The sequence below is a fragment of the Trichoplusia ni genome, chromosome 15 (genome assembly GCF_003590095.1).
Source record: "Trichoplusia ni isolate ovarian cell line Hi5 chromosome 15, tn1, whole genome shotgun sequence".
Classification (NCBI taxonomy): domain Eukaryota; kingdom Metazoa; phylum Arthropoda; class Insecta; order Lepidoptera; family Noctuidae; genus Trichoplusia; species Trichoplusia ni.
The window spans coordinates 1228156-1252347 of record NC_039492.1 but is presented as its reverse complement, the minus strand read 5'-3'; the positions used below and the strand labels follow the sequence as shown (position 1 = coordinate 1252347).

The window sequence follows — 24192 nt, the reverse complement described above, 5'->3', positions numbered from 1 at the left end:
CATTTTGAAACTGAATCTAGTTAAGAGGTTGAACGTGAAAATGTAATGGATGGTGACTAATTTTGAGGTCCGTGAAGAAATTAGTAGTATAAATTGTTACACAAAAAAACCAGATGTGAGAAGAATAATCGGAGAGATACAAGATAATACATGCAGACAAACCTCGCTTTCAAGATTTCTGGTTCCCATTTTCCCTGAAACAAGTTTCATCAATAAAATTTTAAAGGAAATAAAAATCAACCAACACTTAGCAATATCAATACAGTTAAAGTTGTGCAAATCTGTCGGCCAGTGCAACTTGGTTCATATCGCTGGAGGCTCGATAATGAACCTTGGGAACTTCCCAACTTAGCCCATTAAGACATAGTTGGAGCCCTGGGGAAGTCCCCTGGACAACGGCTTTGCGACTTTACACCTCGACTTGCATACTTCCAAAGATTATCCGACCAGACCGAGAAAGTTTCAGCACGATTTAGCAGTTAAGAGTTCACGGAGATATTTTCGTAAGTTAATGCTCGATTTATCAAAATACCAACGACCTTCTGTTAATTTTCCTTTCCTATCTTATACATCTTTATGTTTGCCGTCGCTAACAATGTTACTCAAACATTAAAAGGTTCACCCGTAACTTTCAGAATTCCAACAATTCGAAATGTTTAGGTAACGATTTTTCCTTTGAACCGACAATATTATATTCCTACCCAAATTCTTCATTAAACATCGTCTTCAACTCGCAAACAATGCGTTTGAAATTATACTCGCGCCGCCAGTTTAAAAATTCCGCTGAACGCAACAGACTTGTCTCACAAAGCAGGATATGTTAAGCGCTCCTGCCATTGAATTATGCAACAAAAACGCGCTACGCGACACCGCCTGAGATGCCGGAATAAAATTTTAAACAATGCATTTCATACATGCCGCGTTCCGCACAAACGATGCCACCCTTTTCGCCTACCTGTACAGCGATGTATATGCGGCGGGGAGGAACAATCCCCCTTTGGAGATCAAAAGCAGTGTTTCGGTGAGCATCTCCGCCCGCGGAGTCTGTTTTCCTTCGTTTTAAAGAACTGTTATTGCTGTTAAACATTTTGTAGGACGCAATTAAATGTGGTTTGCGATGGGCGATTAACGTGAACCATATCGTGGCTATCTGGTTAGGGGCTCGTTACGCCGCGGCTATTGTTCGAGACTTTTAGACGGGGTTTTTCGACGATGAATACCCAATTTTTTCGTCGCGTGACGTCAGCATTTTGATTGTCCGGTTGTAAGTGACAGGGATTTTTAAATGAGCTTGTTTTTCCTTCGTGTAATGGTTTCAATCTATTGTTTTTACTTGAATTTGAAACGGAACAATGTGATTCAGGATCAGAAAATAAATTATGATTTTACAGAGACAAAACTTCATTTAAAATTAAATAATGTGAGCACTTACCGACTGATAAAAATGATTAATCTAGTGCAGTTGAAAATATATTTTATACAACTACTTAATTACAAAATAATTTACCCGTAACAGAAATCAAACCCTGTAATCATCACTTCTCAAGGAAGAAATGTTCCTTACATCCAATCTTTCCGCCTCAATTGCGGTAGTTTAGTGTTGCGGGTTCCTTTCAGCATTTGCACCCTTAATTTCCAAATTGAGCGTTTGCTATTTCTCTGGGTATTTTACGGCCTCCTCCCAACGCCCGTGTTTTCAAACCACTTTGTATTGTAAATAGGAAAGATAAAATGCAGTGTTATTTCTTCATTTTCGATCTTGCTTTGATATTTTTGAGCATCTGAGATATACTGATTTCGTTGTTAGTATGGATTAATGTTTGTTTCTGTTTCATGCAATAACAACACAGTTTTGGACGAAATTTGATAAGCAGATAGTCTATAACCTGGATTAGAAAATAGCGTCTTGGAAGGTTTCAATTGTCACCTATCCAATTAGGCTCTTAATTTGGATTGCAGATTTTCCTCAACCTTCAAGCTATCTTAACCATTTATAAATTGATCGACCTCAACCTTGCCTGTAACCAAAATATACGTAAAGTTATCTCAAAGACGTTTATACATTATACAAAGCATCTTATTTGAGATATAATCTGGGGGATCAGCGTAGACCTCGGCTACATTGATTAGGGTACCGTTTCTCAAAGCGTACCGCAATTTAGAAATATGTTTTCCTTTTTCAATCAAAAACAGGTTTTCGGGTCAGTTCACTTGGTTGACGGGTTTACCGTCATCCTCACATTTTATTGGTCACAAAGAAATCCACTTGTATAATTTTTTCTTTCTAAGTAATTCGGAGTGGATTTCTGGCTTCCTTTCTCTTTGCCATTTGTATTGTTTGATATCGTTTGACGACTGAACAAACAAGCTTCGTTGATTGATCATGTATTTCATAATACGTGAGCTTAGTATCCAAGCTTACATGTACAGTTTATCTAGGACAAATAATGTTGCATTGCAGTAAGTGGACCGATATAGTCCGACTTGATTGATTGGCAGTCGTATTAGTAGTTACTGGTAAAAGTATAATATTGAGGCCTGGTGTAATGAGTTTTTATTGATTCACTGCAGTTTATTGTTCAGTAGTTTTATAGACTACTTTAAAATTATCGTCCTATATTCGAATGAATATACATAGATCTTCGGATTTGCACTTACCCGGTAATATGTGCCTTATTCTTCTTCTACTTGCTTTTTCATTATGCCGTTGTTTTGTTTGAGGTTCTAGGTTACTATATTCATTGATATCATAGAACAAATCTATGGTATCGCGCGCACACCTGACGAGTTCACTCTATTTTTGATGTCGTCTCGCACCGTTGTTCCAGAACATGGGTGCAAGGAGTTCCGCTGCAAGCAGCGCGAATTCTGCGTGAGCGCAGACCTCATGTGCGACGGCGTGGATCACTGCGCCGACGGCTCCGATGAGGATACCGCCGCACTCTGCCCAGGTATGGTACTTTAATATTCAGAATTGCCCTTGATACCACAAGCCTTATTTGGGCTTTGCCAAGTCATGTATTTCCTAGTGATTTTGGGCTGACGAAAAGGGGAAAGGTATTGAAGAAAGATTGACTACAAAAGGTGTAAGTTTTTCCTGACACCATACGCTAGCCCATTGATCACACTAATCTCCATCAGAGCATCATATCCGACATGACAGCAACATGAGCAAAAAATGACGACATGACGGAGAATTATGGCAAACACCTTTTACGACTTTAACATTTTCGTGTAAAAAATTATATATTCTTCAAATTCTTCAGCAAGTCTAACCAAGTGTGTTATATTGCAGAGAGCGGCGGCGGGGGCGCTGGTGGGGCGTGGGTGGTGGTGTACGCGGGCGTGGCGGCGCTGGTGGCTGGAGTGGCCGCCGCCGTCGCCTGCTGCGCCTGCCGCCGCCGCGCTGTCAACCAGCGCACACGGCTACATTGTGAGTAACACCAGAACAGCCCACTGCGTTGCGAACCATTGAAATCATTTATGGTCTAGGAACCAATATCTGGTCATAAGATGATGGGTGGGACTGGGAGGGACTGGGGGAGGGGATGACCGACAAACAAGTAGCTTGCAGATGAGTAGATAGAATAATTTGGTCAAAAGGTAGAGTAGGGGCAATTAAACTATTGCATCAAGTTTGAGAATTTAGTAGTCCATAGTAATCTTTACTTTAGTTTCTTAAAAAGATAAACAGCTTTAAAATCTAAATCATCATGCAGTGGCGCACTTAGGAAGGCGAGCGGTCGAGTATTTCGAGCTGACTTAATGCGACGCTTGGAAGGTAGAATGGTCTCTGTTATCGCCAGTACGTAGTCCTCCGGTTATGTGGGGCACGTAGGAGTTGACGTGTGGTTTGTGTTGCAGTGCAAGAGTTGGCGAGCAGTAATGGCGGCGGAGGCAGCGGCGGAGGCGCGGGCGGCGAGGCGGGCGCGACGCGGCTGCCGGGAAACCCGGCGCTCCCTGCGGGCCCGTGCGGGGCGGCGCGGGCGGGCCGCCTGCGGCGGGCGGCCTGAGCGCCGTGCCGCACAAGGACGAGTGGTTCGTCTAGCGGCCCGGGGCCCGCAGGGGGGGGCCCGCCCGCCCCCGGCCCGCGCCGCGCACTCCCGCGCGGCGCCGGCGCACTCTAACGCAATGTAAATTTATCGATACGACATTAAACATTTTTGGCTTATCGTTGGTATGTTATTGGGTCGTACTTGCCGACCCGACTCCTCATCCTTTGTTTTGTATACACGTTGTAATTCTGCGACTATTCATAGATATTATAGAATAATTATTGTAATCGTCAAATAAATAAGTTTTTTGGTATGAGTTTTGAAAATTGCTCTTATTCCTACCCTCTTCCTTTAGACTTATGATACTTATCTGAGCGAGACAGCTCTAGGACTTAATACACTTTACAGAAAATTAGATGGTCAGCAGGCAGCTTACAAATTTTCTCTTACCTCCTGATGATGATGATGATGATGAAACTGGTGAAGTTAGTTACATGTAGCATCTAGCACCAATGAAATGACCAACTCTTTTAACTATATTCACAAAAAGACTCGATTGACGAATAAAAAAATCATTTTTCCTGCGCACCTGCCCATATTTGAACGGAATTAATTATAAACAAAAAAGGGTCTGAATTCTACAATTGAACACGACGCGAGCAAATCTTTTCACACTCCTGATTGAAAATAAACAACCGATTAATTAACACAAATTAAAACCAACCCTTTTCCACGAGAGCCCATAAAGCTCGTCGCAGGTCCGAATAAAAGGGGTCCGGGAGTCCGTGACAGGCCGGGTATGGGGGGGGGGGACCCAATATGGTGCAAGGACCGAATGATTAAAATTATGATTGGCAAGTGGAAATTGTGTTTGCATACTGGTGACAGGCTTCAAAAAATGTCGAAGTACATTAGAATAAAGAGTACCCATAGGTAGGTACACTCTGTGTTGTTTTGTTAGGGTCCTATACTTAAAGGTAAAAACAGAACCCCATTGTTCAGGGTCCAGTCTGTGAAGCCCTCCGTCAGCAGCTGGTTTTCATAAACCGTTATGGTTAGTTAGCTGAAACTTTCACGAACTCTGTATTAACTACTTCCGCTATAACAACAAAAATTGAGGGTAAGGACAGTTTGTTACGGCCAAAAATTTGGCCCCAAACCGATTTATTTTTTTTAAGCCTATTGCCACGGAACTCTATGTCACTAGTCCAACTCGCACTTTACTGGTTTTTTTATAGAAATCATATCTTACTAACTAGCTATGCTTATGATAAAACTTACAACTTTCTAAAACTATCATGAATTACTGAAAACGAAATTCACTACTGCTAATGCCATCTATCAGGAGGAAAGCATAAACAACGAAAAATAACATATACTATGAAAATGTATTTTAATTCGAAGAATGTATGTAAGTGTACGGATTAATGTTAAGTACAAAATTCTCTTTTTATTTAATAATATATTAACTTGTTAAAGATAAGCAGCGACATCTGTTGTTGATATGATGAACTATTTACAAAGCAATCAATGTGGTAGGAGCTAGTAGTTGCAGTAAGCGTTTAAAGATGGCGTTCATACCAGTTTTAACGTTTACCTGATTTTAGCGTTTGATAATAATGGTTAACATAAAACGTGCAAGAAAGGAAAGAAATCAAATTATTTCAAAAAATGCATTTAATTTGTTAATAAACACTATAAGTATTGTATTTATAAATAAAACATAAAACGCTGTCTATGATAGCCGAATTTTACAATATTCTCCGAAGTTGTGCAAATGATTCTAAAGACGTAACATTTGACGGTAAAACATTACAGTACCTAAATTCTTTCGCGCAGTTCATTTTTCCTTTCGACCATAAAACCGTAATTGTTATTATTTTATTTACGTATTTGTTCACACCTGTTTTAAACGATTTGTTCTTGTAAGAAAGCGAAGCTTTCATTCCATTTTCAATTGGTAGTGAATTTTATTGATTCAACTACTGGTTAAAATATATGTACTATTACCAAATTTAACGAAAACATAAATGAATCTGATAGAAGCTTTTTATGAACGCCATCTAGCGTCGAGTAGCCGAACCTTACAAACCAGTTTGACACAACACGCCGGACGCCGGAGCTTTCAACACAACTCCATCAAAAAGCTCGTCAAAACATAATTAACAGTTTACTGAATGAAAAGTTGTAATAAAGCGAACTCTTAACTTACATTCGCACATATTGTGTTATATGTGTGTTAATATCGTTTTTACTGCATATGAAATAAAGTTAAAGTTATTGTTGTAGTATTATACCCGATATTTTCATGGGTTTCTCGGCCTGTGACCGGTTCGCGTCAACTTGTCGGCTGCCGGCGGCCGTCAGTCGACCACTAGCTTTCAGTGGCATTACACGTGTAACCTCGCGATCTCCCGCTCAAAATCGTGCGTAAACTTTACAAAACTTTTGTGAATTTACGAAACAATACATTTTCAACAAACAAGTGCATTATTTTTGTTCTATTTTAGTTTAATGAACAATGTTGTGTAATAAACAGTGAGTCTAGTTGACAATTGAGATATTTCAAGTCGAAAATGTGTGTGTAATCGTGTTTGTTGGTATCAAATGTTGTTTGTTTGTTTGTTAGTTGTTTGTGTTGTGTGATGTGAGGATGCGGTGGTGCTGGCTGGTCCTGCTCCTGGCGGCGGCTGCTGTCGCCCGCGGGAAGAAACAACGGCATCATAAGCCTGGTGAGAGATCAGATCTTGGTATCTTAATATCGTGTGGTTAGAGAATGGAATTTATTGTATGTTAAGGGTTAGTGAATAGGAAAAGGAAGCAAGGTCAGATTGGATATGGATTAATCGCTTGTTGTAGGGTTATTTAGAAGCTTTGGCTCTTGGATGAGATGTATTGAGTGATACAGTACGACAGTTTCCTTCGTATAGTCCAGCTGTGATATCTTCGCGATCTCGATCATGACAATATTGTCCTTCATGTATTTTTGGTAATGTGGTTTTATTCCATATTAGATGGGGAAGTACCTAATTAGTAAATTCCACATAATAACTATAAGGAAATACAAATAAGAGAAGTTAATAACCTTGCTGAGAGTGAATAAGTTTTTATTTAAATAAATAATTATTGATCAGTGCTCAAACCTTTCCTATGCGGGAAGAGGCTTGTGCCCAGCTGTAGTCGAGCGTTTATAGGCTGGTATTATTATTTTCAAACAAAAGCATTATATTGAGTAAAAAGTGCAGAACCATTATAATAAGGCTATATCTACCACACTTTAAGTACCTACTGGATCACAAACTCACGACTCGAATCGAAACATCAGCCAATTATTTACACAATTTTGTGACCCACTTACGTCTTTTTAATGATAAAGAAACAAGCAAAAAATAATGAAAAATACAGACAATAAGTTTCCTTAACCCAGCAATAACTAAGTTTTAATGAGTGCGGCATCCGCGTCAGTTCGACTGCCGAGGTGCGCGTGCGCAGCCCTTCCGAGAAACGCTGTTAAGATGCCTATCACTAACACACGTGGAAGACGTATTTAGTGCACCGTTAAAAGGCTGTTTTTAGTCTTTTTTCTAGACGTTTCCGGTACCAGATAAGGTCCATGTTATAAAGGTCAAAGGTCAAATAGGTAGAAGTTTGAGTCTCGTTTGATTGTATTATTAAAGTCATGTTGTCAAAGAAAAGTCTCGAGTTAATAACTTGGATTCCAAAAAGGGATTTTTAAACGTCTCCCGCACTTTGGGAATTAAATCCTTGTATCGCGGAGGTTTCACAAACATCCAAGTCGCGTGCACGAATACACCTAGCCGAAACATTTGTAGATTACACAAGTAGGTACTTGTCCTATGCGGGGATCGAACCTGCAACACGTTGCTGGTGAAGCTGGTGCCCAGCATCAGGACTTGTTTACCTGTCCTGAGTTCCGTCAAAACATGTGACACACTGATTAGCTTTTGACTTGCAGCTAAGAAAGACAGCTGTAATGTATTTAGTAGGTCTCGCTTCCACCGTTGGCAGCCCCCTGTTTGTATGTCTTAACAATAAACTTCTTAATTAATTATTATTAGCTTTTACTCCACGGCTCATTGCCTCTACTCGATGTATTTGAAGCCGTAAATGTAGGAATTTTAATCAAATCACTATGTTTTTATTGTATTCTTCTTTTACGACTTTTCGTTTAAGAACTGTGTCAGTAGCTATCATTCTATTCAAGTAAATAAAAAGAGTGTTTGATGGGCAGCTTGTTCTGGTAGCTCCACATACACGTAATCTATATCTATATCTATACTAATATATAAAGCTGAAGAGTTTGTTTGTTTGTTTGTTTGTTTGAACACGCTAATCTCAAGAACTACTGGTCCAAATTGAAAAAATATTTTTGTGTTGAATAGACCATTCATCGAGGAAGGCTTTAGGCTATAAACCATCACGCTGCGACTAATAGGAGCGAAGATACAATGGAAAATGTGAAAAAAGCAGGGCAGGTATAAATCATAACTTATATCTACTACCCACGGGAACGAAGTCGCGGGCAGCAGCTAGTACTTAATACATGTAGAGTGTAGACAATTAGCATAATATTGTGCATATACAAGTTATGGATGAATGAATGAAAACCTGCACCAACAACGGCATATCGTATGACCTTATTAGAAGTTACATTAAAAAGCAGAAAAAAAACAAGGTATATTGTTTAAAATCTTTCTCCTAAAAACTCATGAGCAAGTGTCCTTGTGTAAGACCTATGGTTCTTTGAACATTATATGACGGAAAACTCCGATATCCGCCCTTAGTTTGTAGTTTTGTTGTGTTAGAATCTTATGTATAGAGACTAAATTAAGTCGCTTTATTAGATATTGCGTTGCCCTGTTCACGGAGGACCTACATAAGTCTGTAACTATATTTTCACGTCTAGAATATAACTTAAAAAGGCTCTATTCACTGTAAGGAAATTAATCCGTGTCACAATCAAGTCACATGCACAAAGTCACTCGGGCTTAGGAGCAGAATTCGTGAATGCTTATCCTAAGGATCAAAACCGCGAAACGTCGCGCACATTGTTTGGCGCGGCGACCAATTACCACACGTTTTTAAAGAAAAACTTCTACTGTGTATATTTTGTAAGACATAAGACGGCAATAAGCTCTTTCAAGCTGCATAAAATTCAACTTAAACTAAAGAACTTAATCAAATCATAGACGCCAGTGTCTCAGAATAGATAGTGGTATCTAATGACAAATCACGTCTTAACCAGTCGCCCGGCACCGGTCAGACTAGTTGATATCGATCTACACTTCACTTATAAGTACTAATATCATAAATTCCTTCTTGAAATGTGTTATAGTCACGCCCTCAGCTAATGGAACCTAGAAGAGTTTCGTAAACACCGTCTTTTAGCGTTACGTACCTAAAAAGTTCATTACTGAGGGTTCAATGTCTGCCTGTCATGAACCATGATAGCTAGAAAGTTGAGGAAGACTCGCAATTGGCCAGTTTTAACACGTCTTATGTTTAATATTTGGTATGAAGGTAGCTGACACCCTGGATACTAAAATAATTATGTTTTCTATTTGTTTGTAGGGGATTTTAGGCTGCAAGCCTCGCGAAAATACTTGTTTATGAATAACAGTTGTAGACTGAAAGCAAATAATGGTGTTTTGGGTAAGCATAAGAAAGTAATTTTTTTGCTTCACATGGATCACGATGTTAAAAGAGACAGTCACAAGAATCTAAAGTAGAGTTAAGACATTTAAGAGACTTAAATTAAGAATATACAATATCTGTCTGCTTTTGCCTGTTTTCCTTTATGTCTATAGTACAGCAGGGATAAGCCTCCCATTATACTTCCAACCTTAACGGTCTACTGCTTTCTCACATCAGGAGCAACCTGTTCGTCTCGACATTGCATGTCTAAATAGGGTAGAAGAAGACAAGAAAAAAAAACCATTAGCTAACACCCAATTTCTTCTGATTAAATTACTTTTAAATTAGTGAATGTTTACATAGATCATATTACTTGGAACTGACCTGAATTACCTAATTTATTTTATTGAAATTGATATGGGATCGATTCATCTCCATTTTATTCCTCTGGGCTCTGGCCTATAAACTGTAATTAATTACAAACGTTATACAATCTACTTGTACAAACGAAAAACTACGAGAGCTACTAGGTACCCTAATGTAAGTTATGAATTTAAAAGCAAGATGTCATCTGGCAATAACGAAAAACTATACACAACCTTATCCCTCAAGAAATAAAGGCGTTATTTACACCAAACTATGTATATGCAAACAAACTATATTTCCTACCGACTGTACCGATAGGGATATTTCCAATCAATACGCTGACATCCTGCACATCACTAGTGGTCACATTGTCACGGTTTTATCTTTTCGCGCTATAAATATGCGCGCGCGCACACTCGGCGGCCGGCTCGCGCATGCGCTGTGCCGTCTATTTATGACCTAATTACCTGATGGGTGTCTTTGTGAAAATACAAACTTCCGCTCAGATAAAAAAAGTCTTAATTTTAGTACATTAAGACTATTTTTATCTAGAACTAGCTGTTTCCCGCGACTTCGTCCGCGTGGTTAGAAGATATAAGTTAGGAATTTCCGAACGGAAGCCCTCGAAGATGAATAATTTTCCCTGTTTTTTTCCACATTTTTCATTGTATCTTTGCTAATATTAGTCGCAGCGTGGTGGTATATAGCCTAAAACCTTTCTCAATGAATAGTCTCTTCAACACAAAAATATTTTTTTCAATTTGAACCAGTAGTTCCACAGATTAGCGCGTTCAAATAAACAAACTCTTCAGCTTGATATATTAGTATAGATTTCTCGCCACACATTGTATTGAATTTAGCTATTATATGATACAACGGTTTACTCACGCGTTATTATCGGGATCGCCCGGCTAGTTTCAGACCCAACCGGAGTCTATAATCATGAGCTGGCCCTCCGCAGCGACAGTTCATTTTGTTACCAATATAACATAAAGCTATTGCTTATCTCAGTTTATTATCTGACTTTCATAATATCGAAAATTATTAACATCAAATTATTTATTTTTCTCCAGCCGTTCCCGTTATTTTGACAAAACTAAATGGTATTTCGGGATTTAGATGTTTATACTATTTTTATAATATTGTAATATAAATAAATAGTAAAACCCAGATTAAGCCAAACGAATACTATATTTTTATATGAAACTATTTAACATAATTTAAGAAATTTATGTTAATTCGGTATTAAGCTGAATAGCAGACATATGGCGAGCTAAAATAAGCTGTAAAATGTTTATTGAATATGTTTCTTGTGAAAGTAGAAATTAATTCGGATTCTGATGCATTTGAAACTGTAGAATTTAAAGGAATTGATAAAGATAGCTGGATCTAGCTAAGTTTTCTCTACAGGCTGACCCGAACGTCGGCGTTGTTTCGAAAAGAGCTTGGTAAGAGAATTAGATCGTAAAGACTGAGAACTTTACAACCTCTGTGGTGTTTAATTAATTGATGAGCTTTTGTAGAGTTACGTAACGACACAGACTTTCGGCGATATGCCTATATCTCTTCAATAATATCGCCATCAAAAACAAAAAAAAATCACGACTCTTATCATCAATTCACAACATTTTAAAAACCTGCTGTTACCACCCAGCACCAGCGCTAAAAACGAAAGATACAACTGAGTTTTAACCTTCTTTATAGAGTCTATGGTTTTAACGGTACAATAATTACCGTGCTTAGTGACTCGGACTGACATTGTTGTGGGGTAGTGCGGGCAGGTAGTTACCTGCACACCCTTCGCGGAAGGGCCGTTGTCTTGTGTGATTAGGCCCTCATGGACCACTGCCCAACGTTATTTACCAACTGAATAATTTGTCCTGACGAGTCACGACGATGTAAGACTGTTTAATGAAAATATGGTTTGTTTTAAAAAGGTTTTATGAATTAATTAATAAGCGAGAGTTGTAGGAAATGATGTGAAAATTATCAAACAGTCTTCTGTATTTTCAATGAAAATGATATCAGATTATCTCAGCTTATTTTTCATATGAAAAATAATACAATATTATTTGTTCAACAACAAACCGTGGTTTTTTCAAAATGCAATATATTTGGAAAACTGAATACAATAATCAGATATCATTTTCATTGAAAATATTTTTAGAGACTGCGTCAGATTGTACTGGTATGTAGCTACGACTGCCATTCAAGTTGAATTTGTGAATATACTGTGAGACATGAAGATACTGTGACAATAGTAATTTAAAATCTGACACAATTATTAATTATCAAATCATATAGCTTTTCCCTAATGCTTAATCCGTTGTGATTCAATCCAAGTCACTGGTCGACACGACTGTTGTGCTCTACCCGTCAAAATTGACGTCATGTTGACAGGTTGTCACTGTCAGTTTGACTTTGACATGTCAGAGCTATTGGCGGTTTGTTTTTAAGTATGACAACGGACAATCAGCTGCGCTAGTTCTTAATGTTAGTAATTGATTCGATCAGTATATCAGTCGCATTTAAAATGATCTTCGAATTAGTGTCATGTAAGTATGAAATAAATTATTTTAAACAGATTGTGCAAAATAAAACATAACACATTTTGTTGCAAAGGTTTAATGTAATCAATGTCCGCCCGGAACAGTGTTTGTTACTATCTTAGATTATATACCTAGTTACTATCCTACAAAAAACATACTATTTTTACTAAATGGCTGTCATCGTGTTAAAGAAACTATTTATTATAGACTTTCCCCAGAAAAAAAAAGCAGGTCAGATACTACTACTACGGATCAGTCACAAATCGTATTACTCATAGTCTAATACTCTGCCAGCATCCAAACAAAAAAAGCTCACACCGGGAATCGAACCGCGAAAGTCAAGATCAACATCCATCACTAACTAAAATCTCACCGATAAACTTGTTAAGTAGAGAACATTAACAATAATGTCACAAATAAACTTTAACAAAACAATTTTATCTAGAAAATATATTTTCTAACTACGCGGGGGTAAGTGACCGATGATTCAACCAATACAAACTAGAAATAACATCACATGTCACAAATTTCTTCCATTCAAATTCCAACTCTATACAAAATTCGCTAAAGTTGAAAATAGCTTGTTTGGTGTGGAGTTTACATCGTTTTATGACGCGCTCGACACGTCTATATCGGTGGCCGGCCTCCCCCCCCCTCTGTCGCGTACTATTTATTCACAGCCCCTTCTTTTGGCGGCCCATTCACTAAATATGAGTGTAAATCATACTCAACTCCTTGACACACGATATAGTAGCAGCTTACTGCATTTGGTTAAAGACTTCGCGGTATCGCTGAGTAATCGGAAGCTAGGAGTAAGGTTATGACCTGATACGATGTTTTCTGAGTTACCAAAAGGGCTATGAATATTGGAAAACACTTTTTTCGGAATAGTACTCTAAGTAGAATTGCCTTTAGGGAGAGATGAACTTAATATAGTGCTCATTTAAGATCAGTGAAAACCCACATATGCAACTTTTGATTTGATTTTAACTCTGAATGAACCCCTCCCTTTTTTCGAAATATTTCTTTTCCTTGATCTACGTTCAATACCATTCAATAAAAGTATCAATTTCTTCCTTCCATTCAATCCGTCATCATTCATCCATCCAAACTATAAAAGCTAGTAGTGATATTATCTCCATGAAGCTATCCATCATTACCACAAATAAACAAATCTTTCGCTCTTACAATCAAACATTAATTTGGGCATCATTCATTTCGTATTAATGCAGGCACAATAACAAATCTTAACTTACTCAGCCCGCAATGGTTATTGAACTGTCAAATCATTCGGGATTTCAGTGTATCCTGATGAAGACATGTTTGTGTGTTTCAACGGATGTTTTATCCCGTGGTAATGCGTTGTCTGAATGTTTGGCTGTGAAGGAAGCAAGATGTCTCAATAAAACGGGATTCGATGAACTAATGTTAAGGAAACAAATTCGATGTGGTTAGAGAGACTCGATGTAACGGAATCATCAGCTTATAAGCCTGATGTGCTGAATAGAGTACGTTTGTTGGGAGAGGGACTAGCTCCCCGAGATACAATCAAATTTACGTATACCTAAGTTCAAATAGAAAAAGATTAACCTATGTTATGTTCTTTTAAAACCTCGTGAACACAAATAATATTATCTTTATCTCTAGAGGTTGTAGGAGCAAATACCATTGAAAGCAATCATATAAAAAGTGACCAAACAGTAGCAAAGAGTAAGATTTTTTCCCAATATTGTTCTCCTATACCCATTAGTTCCGACAAAAATCTTGCATGTGCCGTTTTCCCTCCACATGTCCCCATTTCGCCTGCAGTCCCACAGGTGGGCAAACATTTATATCCGTCGCGACAATCCGTCTCGGCGACTGCCAATCTATATTTACCGGGAGCCAGTGACTCAGTCACTACGAGAGACTCACCATTGTATAGGGATTTTAGTATTGTTGCGAAAAAGTCCAGTTTATAAATAATAATGTCTCCGTGTTAATAAGATTTGTACGAATCTTAAGAGAGAAGAGAGACTGGCAAACTTCGCGTTAAGTCGTCTACTGAAATTTCTGAAAAGTAATCGGACTATTATAGATTTTTAATATGTTTGTCACTTAACTCAAAGGAGTGCAACAATAAAAAAAAACAAAAAGTAAAAAAAGGAATATCCATTACCGCATGCTAAGTCAAAGAACCGACAAAAATATATGTACAGCACTCTTACATTATTGTTTTGTATGCAAGTATGCGTGTAGTCTATTTAGATTACACTATTTAAAAAGAAAAAAAATGTTAAAATAATATCAAAAATACATAAAAAAACAAGATAAACAGTCACGAACTTGTCCCATCGTTTTGAAGAGAAAAACACACACACGCAAGCACGTATTCCCCACACGCATCACATTACGAAGCTCTCCTATTAACACTCAATTATACATACAAATTCCATTCAGAAGTACATCCTGAGTACCCACACCAGCCTCGAACCCGCACCATCGAGTAAGACGATCTCAAAACCAGTTTTACCCCAATTAACTCCTCCCTACTACTAATTGGACTGCTGGACACAGTATTCCAACAAATAACACAGTGTCAAATTTTAAAACATAAATTTCCCCGTGTAGAGACACTGTGTCGCGTGAATCGGGGATGGTCACACTGCCGCAAGGTTCTTGTTTTCCAAATTCAGGCTCTGTGCTTATTATTCAGTAGTTTTTGTTGGATGTTTAAACACTGTGTTTTGGTTCCTGGCATGTTTGAGTGCTGATGTCGTGTTGTGGTTTTCTAACTGTCCATTCCGTGTCAGATTTTAAATGTTTTTGTATAAGGCGATACAGCACTGTGTGGTGTTTTAACTTGTGTGTTGCGCGTTGTGTGCTTTGGAACAGGGATTCTTGGGATGTCTAAGTTGTAAGATTCTTTTGAGACGCGTTTGCGTAGTTTTTGTTTGACAATATTTTGGATGAGATAGTTTCTATGGACTGAAGTGTGACTTCTAAAAACCAGTTTTTCACGAAACGTGAGCTTAAATAATGTCTTTCTAAATCACAAAATATTTTTTCCACTTATCGTGAAAAATGAATTTGTATAGGTTTCCTTTCTGGCAAAATTGTTACATTCACACACATTTCTGCTGTTTCTTGCTAGTTACTGACAAATATGCTTACTGACAATATTAATTTCACTAAACATATTATATCGGTCAGTCCCACTTTGGAACATTATTTTACAATAGGACAACTTATCTGTCCCTTACTCAGTGAACGCACAAACGTACAGTCATCTCTTTATCCGTCACACACGTCGTCAGGTATGTCATAATCATAACACCACTTAAGTGTAGGTTTGGTTAACCTCATAATAATATTTGAAATCAAATCCCTAGGGCTAGTGGCCACACGCATCGTTAATTAGTTAAGAGCAGGCGTCGAAGCGGTCACGAAGGCATCAGACCTCTGTTTGCTTAACAAATACTGGCCGGTTCGGACCTTAGGTCTGGTTGCCAAGATACAAGCGTTAGCGAGAATAAGCTAATGAAAAATCTAAAGAAAATTATAAAAAAATTACACCGGTTTTGAATTCTTCAAACATTCCTTAACAACTAAGTCGATATTGTTACAGAAAATATAATTACGCTTTTATATAAAACTTGTGATTACGAACATCAACATTGTTCCGTATTGAAGGGTATTAGTAATACTGTATCGTGTTTTACAAAAGCCTTTGAAATTGGAAATGAAAAATCTGCAAAAAAATATTAGGGAAATTTTAAATAAGACACCACGGGGAAAATTTTCCAAGATCGGCAATCGCTCTCATTTATTTTATGAGCTTTATGAAGTTTAACATTACAGTGCACTAGCTTCGGGCTTTTCATAAACTCGTGGCCGCTTATGACATACCCCACGTATCAACTCAAGTATGCATTGAACGAACCGACTGCGTCCGATAATAGGGATGTTGTGCGTTTCCTCCGCGATTGCCTGATTTGGGATCCGCCGTGAGAACCGCGGTTATGAAACCCTACACCGAGTAACAGATGTACTATCGCTTGCGGGCTTGGGTGGTCATTAAGATTTTCTTAATGAAAGCAATGAGATTTCTGTTACCAGCAATATCTTGTGTTTTGAAGAAGGATCATTGCCCATTCTGTGCCTGTGAAAGTCCTTGTAACTGGAACCGAATTTTGAAAAGAAAGTAATCTCTTCCGACTTCAGTCCTCAAAATTCAAGTCTCCTCCGGTAAGTAATGAATTTAAGTCTCCAATGACGAGTGCCTGTATATGATTTTGCATGGCGCTACCTTGAAGTTTAAAATCGTTGGTTTTCGGACTTGTATCTCCTCATAATTCTGTAGGATTCGCGTCGTTATTGCCTACTATTTGTTGAACTTTAACCATATTTTCCCCACGTTACGTGGTAAATGAATAGTATGATTAAATAATAGGAAGACATTGAATATACACGTATGTCTACTTTAGAAATAAGAGGATTTAAAAGTATCGGTAAGCCACCCTAAGCGCTGTCTGCGGTTGAGCGGACGCCTTACAGTGTAAACTTAGTGTCAATATCTTGGAATGAAGAATATAATATGTATACGGTATGGATAGCCGAGTGACAAAGCTCACTATGCCAAACAAACTGTGCGCGATATGTCGCGAGTTCGATCCCCGCGTAGGTTTTGCATTTGCGCGATCCAAGAATGCTTGTCCTGAGACTGGGTGTATAGCCATGCTTAGTTGATCTTTTTATACTAAATTGTAAACTCGTAACAGAATTCTGAAAAAAACCTAACCATTCGTTGTATATCCTTCTTCTTTCGGCCAATGAATTCCATAAATGATGATTATTAGGTAATTTCTTTGAAATAAAAAACCGTTGACAAACCTCGGTCTGTATACCAATAACATTTATCAGCAGTCCAATATATCTCATAACAAAAAAACATAAACTAAAGATGATCAAAAATCCTAATTTTACAACTTTCTCCGAACCCAAAGCGATCAATTGGTAGAAGACCGGCATCAACAAATAACTAATTTGTAGGAAATATTCAGTTTCGAGAAAAGGGCCGTAATTAGTGGGACATAACACTAGGACATTAAAAGTGCCGCCTTCGGGACAAACGAATGTCGTCGGCTAATGATAAATGGGCACTCTGGTTGAGGTGTGGTCCTATGGCACGCGACTCGCGATTACATCGATTTTAAGAATATTGAAGAGGTTTCCTTTCAATTTTAATATAGATGCTATTTTTTTAATTTTTTGACTTGGTGACCTCAACCTCTCGGCTATCCATGCAGTTATGCTGGTTGTGAGAAAACTATCAAAAATACAGCTTGTTGCTGGAGAGTTTGTTGCGCACTTTCTTCTCTGAGAGCCAAAGGGCTTAGGGAGAGGTGATGGGTGGGCGAAATCGAGTTTTTTTATTTGATTGTCAATTTGACAATCAAAAAGTGCTACTTAGTAGCCTAATTTGCATAACTGACTTTTGACTTGATTTGATTGAACAGGTTGGATGAAAAAAGCGCTAATAAGTGATTAAATCACCAAAATTTGTAATGTGTTAATTCAAATCTTGCCGGAAAGCTTGACCTCTTTCATTCATTTTCCTATCTTACGCGATGTAACATTGTTTAGACCCTCCATATTCTTACTGACAGTTCATGAACAAGCCAATGTTTCCATACATGTAATTTATCGGATTGCTATTAATAAATCAAAAAGCAATTGCACGATTTCACGGCCGAACAACTGATAAAATATTACAAACGAATTGAGCTCTGATGTGTTTAAATTGGATAAAAAATTAATGGGCTTTTTAGTTTTGTCATTTGAAATATTGGAGCACATTGGCCTATAATCTGACGCAGATAAAGTGAACTTTAAGGGACGAGTGGATGTGAAGGATGTAGGTGTTCAGTAATGACAGCGAAATTACATCTGCCGGAACTAATATGACGGCAAAATAACACGCCGTAAGTGTACTTATAAATAAACTTTTCGCCTTAGCTTATCTCAGTTTTCCGACTTCGACTCACCAATTTCGTTCATAATTCGCACACTTTGCGAGTAGGACAGAGTTATTTTCAGATGAATTGGTTTATTATTTTTTGGAAATTGTCATCAAAGTAATAAATATAGAAGAGTAAAACACGAATCAAAAGAAATCGCGTACAGTAGGACCACACCTTAAAAATACTAACTTAACGATATTTTCTACAAAGCTATGTCATAAATTTTACCTATTAGATTTTCGAAGACAAACTTATACCTAATTTATTTTGCAATCAACCCTATGTCTATAGCTCCAAGGTAGAAATTACTTTGCCCGTTTTAGGTGTGCTTTTTTCTTTTTGAAACAAGGACTGGTATGGAGCTGACAATTATGTCTTCAGAAACATTTTAATGAGAAAACGGATACTTTCTCCTAATTATGAGTGTTATCTACTCCATAAAATACAACGGTATTTTTTAATTATCATTACTCGACATAATTGTATTTATTTTGTTTTTGAGTGTTAATTAGTTACTTTATTGTGATCGTAATTTTGAAAGCTAATTTTTAATTAGTTCAATCTGAATTGCTTACACAAAAAATGTTTTAACACCCGTGTGGATATTTATTAGGTATCTTTTTATTATACTTTCTCCTGAATACAAAAACACAACTTAAAGCCTTGAGCTACTTTACACATTTAAGTTATAGTCTAGTATAGTAGTTGTACAAACAATAAAACGAGCCTAATTCTCTGCCCGTCCTTTTACTAAAATGTATCACTAAATCTTTAATTACAACTTCGACGGCATAAATAAACAGAAATACATCATTTTATCTTCATCTATCATCATTCAACAAATTCATCGACTCGCCCTTAACTTTAAGCGGCTGTCAACATTTGTTTAACGACCCCTTACCGTGATTTACACCCCTGACGGCAAATACTCGGGCTGACAGTAAAAATATCGTTAAACAGCCACAAGGAACAACGTAGCTTTTGAGTAAATGCTTGTCTTTGTGACTGTGGTATTGTGCGCAAGTTTATGGCTTTGCTTAAATAGTTAATGAGAAACCCTTAGGGCCACACACCTTCAAATGTAGATACCTACGTTCATAGAGCTGCTTGTATAACACATGCGGCGTTTGCGAGATTTTGCGTTAAAATGTTATGAAATCCCATTTTTTTGGTTTTCTATTACACCTTTTATTAATTGTCCAAGCTAAACCATAGCCTCGTGAATGGTTAAGCCAATATTTCAATTATTTAAATTTACATATTTTATTTCTATATTATTTAAGCTAGCGTTTAAACACAAGCTAAACAGTTAAAGCACATAAACTAAAAGGAATGTACAATTATGACAACCATGAAAAAAAAATGAAAGTAGAGTCGGATCATAATAATTATTCCAAACTTCATTTCTGACTAAAAACATTTGTGCATGTAGTCGAAAACAAAAATAATCAATGAGTTAGTAACAAACAAGAGTTTGCTCTCAACAGGTTTGTGTTCCCCGTAATGGGAATGGTAATGTATGATAATGTTCCCGGTAACTTTGTGATTGTGTCGCACTCCCGGCGCGTGTCATAATCGTGTTGCCGGTCTTACATAGAACATGCACACTACAGATACGACATGCTGAAGTGCCACTAAAAGGCCACAGTTTTTATAAAGTTTTGGTGGTTTTCCGAGCCGAAATTATGACATGAAAATTCTCAAGCGTTTAATAATATAATTGCACAGAAGCATCTTTTTTCTGCAAGCAAACGTTTGTGATCCCCGAAAATATTTTTTTTTCTATTCGCACCGATTTGCTTGAAAGGTTTGGCTAGCAGTGAATTTCGACAAGCTTTGACTTTGATCGTAATCCGTGATGAAAATCCATAATCGTGGTCCAGATTAATAATGTACTAAAGAAATTGATAGGCAATTGTTCGCCTGCAATCTACTGTTTTGATCGCAAATGAAAACGGAACGTCGATGACGTTTCTCTCGGATGCTTGTAGATATGTCACTTGACGAGTGAGTCTAAAGACAATACTGATTGATTAGGCATACAAGCAGAGGTACTATTCCTACTTAATCTTTGAGTATCAGTAGTTTCGTCAGAAACTGGTCGGTGCAAGATTGCAAGACGATAGCATGGAGTAGAGCCGTCCATTGCTCCTCATGCTCCACCATAATTACTATCATTACGTTCCGAGCCAGCGATAACACTGATGTAATGTTGTTTAATCATTTATCATGTCGTGTTCTTGTGAAATTATCCTTTTTATCACAATTTGCGAGGTTTTTATAAAGGTTATTATATTTTGTTTGGAGATAATTACGGTTATTTGTTGTTTGATGGGGTGTATGTTCAAGAGTGATTAATAATGTGACGGTGAAATATGTTGGAGTTTTGCCGCGCCTAGACCTGTGTTAATTAGCAGTTTAAGGTAATTAAGCGCTAGGCTTGTTTTGCAAAAGCTTGAATGTCTGGAGATCTAGTCTCTGGTTCACCGTTGCAGCTATAGTTTAGGTTTAGCCACAAGTTAACATTTGGGATTAAGCATGGAGTAGGTAGGTAGGTATATCATGATTAGTCCTGGACTATTTCCATATAGATGTTATATAAGATTCAATATTTCTTAGAAGAAAGATTGTAGTAGATGAATCCTTTGGCAATTGTTTAGTACAGCCTTTTAGTTGCTCATGCTGTTCAGCCTTAGTCAAAAAAGTTCTCATTAAAAATCGATCACACAAGCAAGTAAATCATCAACAGCAACACGTACCTACAAAAAATCTTAACGAACAAAAAATAAACATTTTCCCATAGCGTGACCCCTTAAATTAGGAGGAACGCAGTAACCACCCCGAGGCGGCCATCACCGCCGTAATAACTTACTTTATTATTTAATACTGGTGTTTAGTGGACTATGAAGACGTAAAACGTTCCCGGGTTGTAAAACACTCCAGATTTCATTTACTGATCACGATATGGGAGCGATACATTACTTAATTTATCCTGTAAATGCTTTCTTATGAAAACAAGGCATGTGCTTGTTGGACTTGCCACACTCAGGGTTCTAAAGAACGTGTCCAAAGGATTAAAAAATGGTCATACATCAAGTTAATGATAGTAGCTCGATTTTAATTTTTACTTAAAGCCAGTGTTTAGCTATCACGTTTCAAGAAATAAACGTATTGAGTATTGAGTATGAGATGGATGCTTCAAGAAAGACGGACGGGTAGACTATGGAGCTATAGCAATAGGGTTCAATTTATACAGTTTGGATACGAGAACCTGAAAAATGGGAGTTCAGCTACATGACTTGAGTTTCTTCAAATATGAAAGTAGAGGTATGTTCTTATGGAAGTAAGGTATTACCTTACGACCTGACAAGACAAAAACTAAACCCGTGGAAGATAATTCTGATCATTTATTCTGTAGTAATACACTGATTATGATAATGATGTCTCCGGCCTATTTCAGCCATGGCGACCGCTTCAACACGTAGTCAATAATGTAAGTTAATCCTTACGTAGCAGAGCACAGCACATCTCGTCTCGTACCCGTCTCGTGATCTCTCAACAGCATCAACTCCTTCAATTAACAAATGGTGTGCTGTATGATGTTTTATAGTGATTGTATGGGAAATGAATGGCTGAAGGAGCCGCCATCCATTAGTAGGGCCTGTCCGTCATCGTGCCCTTTATCGAGCCATTCCATATTGTGCTCCTGTTTTATTTTATTTAAAGGATAAAAGGCTGGGTGGTTATTGACCTTATGGCTTTAGAACTGTTTTGTTGAATGATTTAGGTATGAATTACGATGAACGTTTGAGGGAGCCATAATATGGTATTTAGATGTGTAGAAAAATCAGAGGGATCTGCTTCTATCAGAAAGACGTCAGTAACCGTTGAATTCGTTTACGTTGTCATGGCTCAATTTCTTTATTCTTTCTTCTGGTCCTCGACGTCTTTATCAGCAATATTGTCAACTTCTTTTCGACTACAAATAGTTGATTATGTGAATACAATTCGTGACCATATTCCTTTAATACTGATGTCGACTTATTTGGTACAAAGCTATTTATTTCGATTTCTTCCTTATTATTCACAGCTAAGTAAGCTGCATCACAAGTCGATCGAACTGCAAGAAATTTCTTTCATACGAATCGTTACGAAAATTCTATTTTAACTAGAATGATTCAACGGAGAGCGTGTAAGTGAGACGGCAGGTCGTCGCCGTGTATGGCTCGCTCGTTACCGCCGCCATATTAGGCACCGCCTGCGCACCCCGGCGCAAAGAGCAATTTACACCACACGACCTTTTTGTTCACAGAAATTAGTTTTTTGTTGGAGTGTTAAATGAAATATGGTTTGTGGATGTGTAGCGGTAGTTGGGAGCTTTTTGTTGTTGCTTTGAAGATGGTGTGTTCATGTTTTGTGCAAAGCTACTAGAGCTTATGGCATGAAGAGAAGATGATAAAGTGTTGAACAGATGAGTTCTATAGAAAGAAGTTTCGCTATCAACTTGGATTTGAATAGATTTCAATCGGGTTTAGTGGAAGAAATAAAACGAGAAGAGACATACTTATTATTACTTAAAAGAAACAAATCAGAAGATATTATATATTTCTTAAAATTAATTTAGATGTAACTATGCTAGTACAATTTCGAGCCATAGTTTCCCAACTAAGACAATTACCGTCGGCAAGTTCATTATAGTTAAATACTCACTTTAAGGAGAAATTAAGAGATAGAAATAAAAAAAGCTTCGTTTTATACAAGCCCCTTTAAAAAGTCGTAGTGTGTAAACGTCACTTGAGGTCGCCGCTCATGTAAGGGCTGCGCATTACTGCGCTTTGATCAGCGCCAGTTTGGAACTTATAATGAGAGGGAATCACAAAAGGAAACCCTTACGTGAAACTCCATATGCAGTGGAATAAAGTTATTGTTTAGGGCTACCATGGAAGCCATAGAAAGGATATGCTTAGCGGCTAGTTAGACTCCAACTTCCTTTTTAAGTCTAAACAATATGTGGAATGTATCGTCTTAGTACTTTTTGACTTCAATGTGAAAAATAATAATATAGCTTTTTCTGCTTTTACCAGTGAATCTTTGTAATTATCTACGTGATCTTTCTAAGCCAAGCTTTCGTAAAGATATAATTATGACAAAACATAACATTGCTTTGTCTACCGAGCATAAATTGACAATTTCTAAAGTATATAAATATAATACGTACGCAAGCCTTTATGGATGGTTCATCATGATCATCATTAGTCCATGTTCATCCACAGCTGGACAAAGACCCCCAAAATTGCACGTCGTCAGGTACATCGTGATGCATTTATTAATTCTTTTTTTGTTTGGATAACATTCATAAACAATTTAATATTGGTCTGACAATATCTTGTTGAACATAATCGTTTAACTACAAACCTTTGGTAAGAAAATCATTTCAAAACTAGCCAGTCAACAAAAGCTTACTAAATCTTCGCAAGTCTAACGTATGTATGAATACAAATATGATTTAGATGCTATTGTTACCTCTGAATATCTCAATTAGCCGTCAAGAGTGTAATATATGCAATAGTTCATATCATAGAATAGAAAGTGGGTCAAATACGCTGATAAAATGTAGATATAAAT

General features: G+C 37.5%; 1 protein-coding gene across 3 annotated transcripts in view; it reads left to right on the top strand.

Annotated features, from left to right (window-relative positions):
- LOC113500992 overlaps positions 1–4321 on the top strand; it is a 52067-nt gene extending 47746 nt beyond the window's left edge. For 2 of the 3 annotated variants that reach the window (XM_026881952.1, XM_026881953.1), the window contains exons 4-6: positions 2823–2951; positions 3296–3433; positions 3865–4321. In XM_026881952.1, the coding sequence (XP_026737753.1) occupies positions 2823–2951; positions 3296–3433; positions 3865–4013 (416 nt within the window). In that variant the 3' untranslated portion in view covers positions 4014–4321. The remainder of the gene's footprint in view (positions 1–2822; positions 2952–3295; positions 3434–3864) is intronic. The other variant, XM_026881951.1, reaches the window with a different exon arrangement.
- The last annotated feature ends 19871 nt before the right edge of the window (positions 4322–24192 follow it).